The sequence below is a fragment of the Lotus japonicus genome, chromosome 2, assembly GCF_012489685.1.
Source record: "Lotus japonicus ecotype B-129 chromosome 2, LjGifu_v1.2".
NCBI lineage: Eukaryota > Viridiplantae > Streptophyta > Magnoliopsida > Fabales > Fabaceae > Lotus > Lotus japonicus.
In genome coordinates, this window is record NC_080042.1 from 68,257,404 (window position 1) to 68,268,095 (window position 10,692).

General features: G+C 39.5%; 2 protein-coding genes across 2 annotated transcripts; one reads left to right on the forward strand and one right to left on the reverse strand.

The window, feature by feature from the left end:
• Positions 1-90: 90 nt before the first annotated feature.
• Positions 91-912, forward strand: LOC130736922 (uncharacterized). The gene is made up of 2 exons (XM_057588694.1): positions 91-729; positions 814-912. The coding sequence occupies exons 1-2, from the start codon at positions 478-480 to the stop codon at positions 910-912; spliced, it is 351 nt and encodes a 116-aa protein (XP_057444677.1). The 5' UTR covers positions 91-477.
• A 496-nt stretch (positions 913-1,408) lies between these two features.
• Positions 1,409-3,079, reverse strand: LOC130736923 (protein MAIN-LIKE 1-like). The gene is made up of 3 exons (XM_057588696.1): positions 2,716-3,079; positions 1,874-2,634; positions 1,409-1,792 (listed from the first exon to the last, which is right to left on the reverse strand). Exons 1-3 carry the CDS (start codon positions 3,077-3,079, stop codon positions 1,409-1,411), a joined length of 1,509 nt encoding a protein of 502 aa, XP_057444679.1.
• Positions 3,080-10,692: the final 7,613 nt, after the last annotated feature.

The window sequence follows — 10,692 nt, forward strand, 5'->3', positions numbered from 1 at the left end:
GTCCGAAATGTTTCGGACGACTCCTTTCCATTTCCGTGTCATATACTTAAATTTGGCACCCCCAAGTTTAAACAATCTTCGACATTAAGGTTTCCGAGACAGTTCGGATTTATAGGATCCGAACAACTTCGGAATCTGGGGATCCGAACGTTAATTTTTTTTCTCATTTTAATTTTAAGTCTCTCCATCACTATCCACAACCAACCACAACCAACCTCATTACTCTCATCCAACCACAGCCAACCTAATTACTATCAACCACCAACAACAACCAACCCCATTACTCCTTCATCTATAAATTTGCTTGATTTAAGCTTTCTTGTATTCATCCTCTCCTTTCATTCTTTCAACGAAACCTTCAAAATCAAAATGGAACAAGATTTGCCCACCTTCATCCGCCCTTGAAAACTCCGAGGCAACTCTTCTGCAAGTTCTCGTCCTCTCATTCCCGGCCCTGCTGGTGTTGTCCAGGCCGCCATGATTCAACGCAGCTCCACCACCGACGGACACCTCATTCCAACCCAACAATTTGTTAGGCGCGTCGTCGAAGACGGTCACGACACTGATCCCGATTTTCACTCCAATGCTTGGCTTTCAGCCCTGCAATTAGGCGGATCTGCAACTCCTCTGGGTTCCATCACTCACCATCTAGAAAGGGTCGATCTCATCGTCGCAGTTATCAAATCATGCACGCCAAACGGATTCGGCGATGTGTCAGTTACCCTGAAGGTATTTCCATCTTCCGCGTTCTTTTTCATCAATGTCATGGTATTTAAATGTCCTCTGTCAATGCCATATGAGTTTGAGTTTCAGGATCCTACGGGCACTGTCGGTGCTAGTGTCCATCACAAGGTTTTCACTGAAAGCGAATTCGCGAAGGACATAAATGTTGGATCTGTTATGCTTATCTAGAAGGTTTATTATTTCTAACCGACTTGACTGTTGTTTCTACTTCTTTAGACAAGTTGAACATTATTTCTTCCTTTTTTGCTTTTAGGTAGCTGTGTTTTCTCCTAGAAAATCTAATTGTTACCTGAACATAACATTGCCCAACATAGTTAAGGTATGGAAATCTTTTTTACACATATATAATTAAAATAAAAGTGACTGTGGATTTTTACACATCTCAATTTTCGTTTATGTGAATTTTCACAGGTATTCTCCAGTGACTGTGGACCTCCATCAGAAACATTCACCGACATTACAGAAGATTGATTAATGTTATTTGGCTAATTTTGAATTATTTGCAACTTTAAAAAATCCTTGACCTGGATTATGTAGGCTATGTTGCGTCCCTTGAATTATGTACGTTATTTTGCTTCAATTGGATTATGTGCGTTATTTCACTTCCCATTGGATTTTGTTTGTTATTTTACCTGATTTAAAAAGAGATAAAAATGTAATCAAATCAAGTAAAGCGTGATAATGTGAAATCCAAACTAATAATGCGATAAAAGTACATACCGATAATAAAGCGTGTATAAACTAATAGTGCGATAAAAGTACACATAATAATAATGTCACTGCCCCCTGCCCCCTGCCCCACCCTACCCCTACGACCTCTGCCTCCGCCTCTGCCACCTCCTCTATCTCCACCTCCACCTCCGCGTCCTCCTCTGCCTCGACCTCTGCCTCCTCGTACACCAACGAAAGTGACGCCCTGGGTCCTGCTCAAGTCTCTAATGACAGTGAGGCACTTCTCTAATAAAGTGCGGGAGCGTGTATCTCTAGGGGGACCGTCGTCGACCTCAAGTCCCTGCTCTAGCAAATCAACGGCCCGACGCAAAGAAGCCTGAAAATAAATCAATATACATGTTAGTAAACCGCATACACAAAACCACAAATGCATAAAGAAAATTAAGTTCACACTTACCACAGCACTGAGATCGGCCCTACTCTCATCCGGGATGATGAACCGGTGAGATACACCGGTGTACCAGTCCAGGTAATCATCTACTGCCGCTCCATCCACTATACTAGGGACCCCCTCTGGAATCAAGTGTGGCTCATAATCCTGGTATGCTGCATCAACGACCTCCGCAGCAGAACTCATGCCCATCACAACAGATGGGTGTCGCGGGATAGGCTGCACGTACCCAAACTGTCGCATCACACGCTCAGGAAGATGAGGTCGCACGGCCGCCCGGATGGGAGTCCGGATGTAGCCTGAGTATAAAGCTCGGACGTCCAGCTCTCTGTGACTCATGTGCTCCTCATACGGTGTCCATATGACGTCCTCTGCCGTCATCTCATCGAAGAGAACTCGCCTCTCCATCAGTCCTGCATGCCCGGCCCGTGACTCCATCCACCTGCACGCTCTAGGCTGGTCCTCCGTGTACTCGGGGACCTCAATCCGCTGAATAATGGTGGGTGGGAAGTGCTCAAACACCCAAGCTACCAGGAGGGAAGAACAACCGCTCATCTGCTTGGTCTTCCTCCGTGAGGCATGACCAAGTGCATCATACAGTGTAGCTAGTGCAATGGCGCCCCACGCATACTCTGACACCCGATCAAGGTGCTGCAGCATGCCGATCCAATGGACAGAAGTATAGTGTCCTCCACTCTTGTTCGCAAACAAGGTCGAGTCGAGGAGGTGAAGTAGCCACATCCGTGCTGCATGGTCATGCCGATGCTCTAAAGTACAACAAAGAAACCATTAATCATTTAATTCACATATAATAGTTGGAAATAAATTAAATATACAGTACAACTAACCAGCAAGAGCCCTAGTGTAAAGAGTCTGCAAGAACCCGAACCGCAAGCCAATGGTCTTCACCGCCTTAAACTCCATGATGTAGTCCGTGGCTACCCCTCCTAAGAGCAGAACACAGGTCTCCGCTGCCTGTTCTCTGCTGGCCTGTCCGGGAGTATAAAACCTATCACCCATCGGCAAATGAAGTATAGATGACACGTCATCCAGGGTGATGGTCATCTCCCCGAATGGCATGTGGAAGCTGCTGGTATCCTCATGCCATCTCTCGACGAGGGCAGATAGAAGGGGTGTGTCTATCTCCGGATAGGTGCAACTGAAGAGCGGATAGAGTCCGGTCCCCTTCACACGCTGACGAACAGCGCTCATATCGTCTCCCTCGCCCTCACATGTCAGCTTTGCCAGCTTCATCCCAGCGCTGGCAAACTTCAACACACCTCTATCGGGGTAACGCGGGTCGGTGCCTATAATATGATGCCACAGACACGGCGCAACGTGATGTGGGTAACGGACCAACAGTGACAGATCATCAGGCCCCCTGGAAACGGTGCCTCTGTCTGGACTGGCACCTCATCCTGTCGTGCTCCAGCATCACCCTCAAGCTCCACACCAACCTCAGGCTCCACATCAACCTGAAGCTCCACATCAGCCTCATGCTCCACATCAACCTCACGCTCACTCTCTGCCGAACTCTGAGGAGTCATCTGACGAGAAGGCGGAGAAGGCGGAGAAGGCTCGGGAGTCGTCTGACGAGAAGGCGGAGAAGGCGGAGAAGGCTCGGGAGTCGTCTGACGAGAAGGCTCAGGAGGCATCTCACAAGGGTCTCGACGCTCCTCATATGATGTCCCACCAACATCATGGTCCTCACCAAATCTGCCTCTGACTCTACGAAAAGAAGCATGCAGCCGTCTGTGGCGATCCTCAACATCCTCCGGGGCTGTGTGGCGATCCTCAACATCCTCTGTGGCATCATGGGAGCTCCTAGCAACATGTGATTTCCTGCGCCCTTGGCTCTTCCTCTTAGCCATCTATTAAAAAATAATACTCATCAGATAATTGTAAAAGTAACAATTGATGAGCTTTATAACTGAATATTCATGCAATCAGCAAGAGATATGTACCAATACAGATTATAAACTTAATATTCATGCAATCAGCTGAAAGCTAGAAGAAACTAAGATTATCAACCAAATATTCATGCAATCAGCTGAAAGCTAGCAGAAACTTAATATTCAAGAGGCTACAAATATCAACCAAGACAGGTTATTTACCTCTGATAAGTTGAACAGTGATTTCTGTTTGTTCTTTGATTGCAACTCTAATCTTTTCAACAGTTTCCTAATCAATAAACCAATATATGTAAATAAAAAGAATGAACATACTTCATCAATAAGCATGTCTAGCATATTTATGTACTGAAAAGAATAAACCAGTATATGTAAATGCTACTCACATAATTCAACAGAATTTTCTATATGCATATGACATGATAAATTACAAAGTGGAGTAACTCGGCAAGAGTTACTCCTAAAGTACCATTAACAACAACTGAAGCCTTTTTCTTCCTATAAGGTGAGGTCAATTACTATGCCTTAATACACAAAAAAGGGAAACTGATGAATTCATATATCAAAACTCAAAAGAAGCTGGCTTAAGAAAACAATGCCAGCAACACCCTCAAATATTAGTTTCTTTGTGTAAATAACCAAAATGGGAATCTCAATAGTTTGTCATTGTTCAGCAAATTTAGATCATGTGTATAACTGTATATACAACTATAACTATAATATGACACAGACCAGCATGTTCTTTATGAACATCCCCTTGAAATTGCTCTTTCTAGTTTCTTCATTGAGGATCCCTTCAAATTAGTGCAACCATGTCATGGGTGCACTAAAGAAATGTAAGCTAATGTTGCAAGAACATTAACAATAGAGTAGAATTGCAGGAAATGCAGCAGTCGCGTCTTATCTAACTGCCTCGGGCGCAGAATTGCAGTATGGTGTATGCAAGCAAACCAACCTAGTGAATGTTAGACATAAAGTAGCAAAACCAATACCTATAATGAGGCCACACGTGCTTTTCTGTTTATCCAAACTAAGTGTTCTCTTTACTACAGTACCAAAGCTAGGGATTAATCCGCCACAGGCAAGAACCATTATGTGATCAAGACCACTATAATCAATTCTAGTGAGAATAGCTCCTATTGCTGAAACGACGCCATAATCATGCAGATAACTAGAATTCATGCATAATTATGTAGATAACTGGAATTCAAAGTTCTCTTAACTTGATAGTTTGACCTATAGTTTTCCTTGATATCCCCACCCCCATACCTCTAACTATTAGACTGTCCTCCATCTAGTCTATCTTTTAAATCTTCCTATGTGTATTACATAACTGATCCCAAGCTCAAAGAAAAGAGGAGGGTCGTGTTACAGAATCAACAACCCATGTAAACCCTTGTTAAATCTTCATGCCATGGATCATCTATGTGATGTCTATGTGTGTGTGTGTGTCTGTTATATGAAGACTTTCCTATTATATTTAGGAAGCATAAAATTATAAAAGCCACTAGTGTCCAAAATCAACATATTTAAGCACCAAAATCAACATATTTAAGCACCAGACTTTCCTATTATATGAAGCATAAAAGTAAAACATACAAAAGCCACTAGTGTCCATTGTTTTACTATATGAAGATAAGAAATCCTTACAGGTAGCACAGGGAATCACTTCTAGCACAATCAAGGCACAATCAAGGCAGAAAGCATGCTCACTTGGCTCTGCATGAACATGAGCAAGTTAATTTACAGTAAACCAACATCAAGAGCTTTTGTATCCACAAATTCACCCAACAATTTCAAACTCTTCAAGAGCTTCAATCAGACATCTTCAAACTCTATCCAACAAGTTCACCCAACAATTTCACCCAACAATTTCACCCAACAATCAGACATCTTCAAATCGCTAAAGCCCTAAATCCACAAATTAATTTCAAGAATCCCTAAAACCCATTCGAATCCCTAACCCTAACAAGAAGATGACGAAGATTACCTCTATTGCAGTTGACGAAGAAGATGACGAAGAAGATGACGAAGAAGAGAGCTCCGAAGAAGATGATGAAGAGAGAGCTCTGATGAAGGCGAGCTCGATGAAGGCTGTGAAGGTTTGGAGGGCTTCGGAAATGGAAGTTGAAGAAGGATTTCGGAATGAAATGAGAAATGAGCCCGTGTTTTGGATTTAATAGTAACAGTGTTCGGAACTTTACCATCCGAAGCATATCGGAATCGATATATCCGAAATACTTCGGAAATTGGTAGTCCGAAATCTATAAACACTACAAAGGGAGAAGTTTCTTCCTACTGTTCACTAGGAGAGTTTTATAGCATGTGTGTTGGTGCACCATAAGGTCATGATTTGGGGTACTTTTTGTTGCTTTGTCTGATTTTTTAGCCCTTTTTTCTACTTTCCTGAGCATGAATGCATTGGTTTTTAAACTTTATTTGCCTTTTAACTGTTTTTTTACTTTTCAGATTACTTTTCATGTTTCTTCCATCTTCTCTGGTATCTAATGTTACTTTTGGAGGAAAACTGAACTTTTGAGCATACTTTTGATAGTTTTAACCCATTATAGTTCTTCTTCTCCATCTATTTAATCCCTCCAACCACCCACATTCGAAGCTTTTGGTTCATCTATTTACACAACCACCCACATGAAACTTTCTCTGCTCTCTCTGCTAAGATGATTTTTCCAGCTTCAACAATGGTGTTTTCGACTTTTCGGTTGGCAATCGCCTCATTCTTGCTCCTCTCCTTCAATCTTTCACATCTGGTTCGTGATTTATGTTCTCTGATTTGGTATCTGGTTCTGGTTTTCAACGCTGCCTCCAGGTTCTCACAGATTTTTGATTTTTGATTTTTTGATTTCTGGTTCTGGTTTTGTGCATCGAGATTTTGCCTCTTCTCCACTTTGTGATTTCGGATTTCTCTCTTGAGATAGTATTATTACGAGAAACAAAACTTGACCAATCTAGAGAGAAGTCATTGAGGAATTTTGCATCTTCAGTATGAAATGGAGTTTGTTCATTTGTTAGGAACTGCTGGGGGTCTCGCGACTCTTTGGAAAGCTTCTGCATTCTCATTGGAGGAGATAGTTAAAGGGGATAGATTCATCTTTATCTTTGTCAAGGTAATTCATAATAATTTAAACTGTGTAATTTATAATAATATAAACAGGTTAGGTTTGGTATGCATAGTTGTCAAATGTCAAGCAAGTTTGTTTCTGACATTCATTTGATTTTAGTAGAGTACAAGAGGGTTGTAGTGGTAGTGTTCCAACAAGTTTCTTTCTGGCATCCAATTCATTTCAATTTAATTTTAATTTATTTAATTCAATTCAAATGTCCTAGATTTTTCACTTGCAGAGTTGCAGTTGTCTATAAATAGTTAAATACTGTCATTTTGTGATCTTCTTGCTGCTCATAACCCTTTTCTTTTTCTATTTCTACATTTCTACATAACTAATAATTTTCTTTGATTGTGATTGACTCACAGGTTCGTGTTCTTTGATGCCTTGCAAATGGAAGACATCACTGTGTCATATGACGAGGGTGGTTCTTTTGATTCTATGGTTGGTTCTTTTGGCTTATATAAAGTATTGCTTTTGAGTTTTTAAATTAAACTACTCAATGGATTTACCATATTGTTCTATGCATTGCCTATTTGTTCTTCAATGCTATCTAAGAAAAACCATGTTTGTGCTATGCTATCTACTGATTCCAGGTACATATAGTCACGTACCAAGGATTTCTGAAGGGACACTTAATTGTTTTATGGAATTATTCTCATTTTCTGTTGGTTTTATGCTCACCATGATTTAGTTAATGCTCAGCAAGTTCATTTTTGTTTGAAGGACTTCGTCACTTCGCAAAGAAAACAAGTTTAGAGAGAAAAAACAGAAACTTCTAATCCAGTTTACCTCCTGAAAGGTCTTCTCAATAATAATGATGCCTTGCTGTGGAACTGGAATGAAGCATTCCAAATAGAGCCCTTGTCTGGGCATGCTTTCTTCATTTCGGTTCGACCACTGATTTAATTATCTTATTAGGGGGGGGGGGATTGAAAATTATGTGTTAGCTAAATTTTCAAGATTTGGCAGCTTACTCACTTACTGGATCATACCAACATGCTTTCTTCTTTAGCCAACTTTTTCTTTCTCACATCTGGTTATCTTTTTCTGGTTTTGGTTTGTTCATTGGATATTGATTTTTGTTATATGGTGCTTATAAATTGACCCTCGGTTGTGTTGTTGTTCATCCAGTGGTTAGTTCAGCAGAGAGAACAAACGCGATGGAGTCTTCTCGTGCAGTTTCAATGTTGTTCTCAGGCGGGTGAGTCTCTTCCTCATTCATCACCACTCTCATATCATGTGAACCACATTCAATCATTCACAGAATCACTCAAAATCTCAACTTTATTTAATATTGTGCTTCTTTCTTTCTATTTTTTTAAAAGAAAACTACTCTGCCTTCTTCCTTTTAATGCTGCTTCCTCCATCTCTTCTATTCACAGAATTAGTAAAAATCTTAACTTTATTATACTGAAGAAAGATTGGTTGACTGTGTCTATTCATGATTGAGTTCTTTAATTATAATGGTAGAACTGTACTAATCAAAGCTATTAGCAAAATGTGAATTTCCTTTATCTTACCTCTTCATGTAAGCCATCATTAGTTGTTAAAAATTCTTTATTATATTTATGTGCTTTCTTTGGCCAAGCAAAATTATAATGCCAAAACAAATGCCAAAATTGAACTAACCATATATGTGTGCATGAGGCCAGAAACGAGGATTCTGTCCTACACTTCATTTGTCCTTCAATTAATGACTACATTGCATAAATAATTTCTAGAGTGTAGTTTACAGTTTACTTATTTCACACAATCCAATGCTGAACAATTATGATTGATCATTTCTACTATTCTAATATTTTGTATGAAATCACTTATTTAAGGAGATTGGGGAAGTACTTACTATCTGTTGTCAGGAAGAAGAGTAAATTGAGAAAGAGGTGATGTTTGGGGATTATTTTGAATTATCAGGGATGCAGAATTTTGTCACTATGTCATGTGCTTCTTTAATCGATATTGGGAGTGTTTGAGATTTCATCACAATGACGTATGTTTCTTCAATTGAGTTTGGGTTAGGTGACAATGAGTTGGATTAGGGTTAGTTTATTGAAGGAGATTGGGGAAGTAGTGATGATTCTCTGTTGTCAGAAAAAGAGCAAAATGAGAAAGAGTTCATGTTTGTTCGTCTGCTGAAGCTTCCCTAGATGTCAGGTTAGTACAAGAGGGTTGGGATCCATTTTGATCCAGCCTGTATGTATTTTTTGTTCATTTAAATAGATTGTTGAAGGAGATGGTGGAAATTCTCACTGTTTGTTGTCAGGAGAAGAGCAAAATCACAAGCCAAAGACGTCCTTTACTCAGCTGATGCTTTCCCGTCAGTTGAGTACAAGAGGGGTTCATCATGGTCCAGCAGGTTTGTTTCTTCCATTCAATTGTCATTGATTTTCCCTTTTCACTTGTCTATAAATACTGTCATACTCATAGCCATTGCCATTGTTTGTTGTTTATGTCGTTCCTGCTCATTCCTCATTTTTTTTTTGTTTCTCTTCATCTATCTGGGATTTATGAATTTGTTCTTATCTGTTCTGCAAAATATTTCATCTTCTTACCATTTCCTGCCTTTACTGATTTCTTTTCTCTTTTTCTCTCATATGTGTACCCTGGAGCTCTACTTTCGCACATCAACGGTTATGCTGCTATGTTGGTATGCTATAATCAAAGGCTTCTAATCAATGTATTTGTCTATTCTCAATGTATTGGTAAGTGGATCGTTGAAACTAATGTGCTCTCCTTGTCTCATTTCTATGTTTACCTTTTTATTTTCTGTACTTACCTTGACCTCAAGGTATTAATTTCTGGCTGGATTTGTTTTTAAATTTGAATACTTGAGGATGTCAATGACTTGTGCTGTTTGTGAAGGCAAGAGGAGTGTATTTATAGTTTTTTAGGGTCTTTGGAAACTCAATTCTAAGTGAAATAGTTGTTGAATGATGGAGTAAACACCAATGAGATATCAGGTGGTGTTGTCTTAAGATTGTATTGTACCCTACCTCCTGTAACAATGACCAGTATAATTTTTTTTCATGGATTAATTGGTACTCCATATTGAATCTTATTATATTCGATAGAATGGATATGTATTTATTTTGAGTTAGTGGATATGCACTGTCAGTGTAAAATTCTTATACGTATAACTCATTATAGCATGTTACATAAGTGAAATAATTAATTTAGTTAAAGTTTTAATTAAAACCATGATATTTTTTTGATTTGTCGGAATTCAATTTGGTGATTGTATAAACAATGTTACACTTACGACACATACACATTAATTTCTTTGGTTTTAGTACGAAACAAAATCAAATATGTGCACTAATTCACGTATATTTGATTTTTAGCTTACATGTTATAATATAATTATTAAATAAATAAAAAATTGGCAACCGTGCATCGCACGGGATACTACCTAGTAAAACACGGAGGGGCATAATAGTATTTCCCCACTTTTAAGTGGGGTGGCATTTCTAAGCCCTGGGGTGCCAAATCCAGAGCTCTTGAAGATGGAAGAAAGGGTTTGAAATTGGGGGTGTGGGTTAACGGGGATTTTGAGTTAATTTGGGGGATTTTGAGTTAATTTTGGGGAAAACCTATTTTGTTAATTAGATTAGGGTTAGAAAGTTAGTTTAGTTTAATTTTAGTTAATTGGATCAATAAAGCTGACATGTAATATTTTTAAAAAAAATTAATTTTTTTTAAATCCACGCAAGCTAAGTTATCCCAGTCAGCTGGCCAAATCATTACTCGCCGGAGCTCCGGGATCCGACGAGGATCTGCTCCAAACATATTGCAA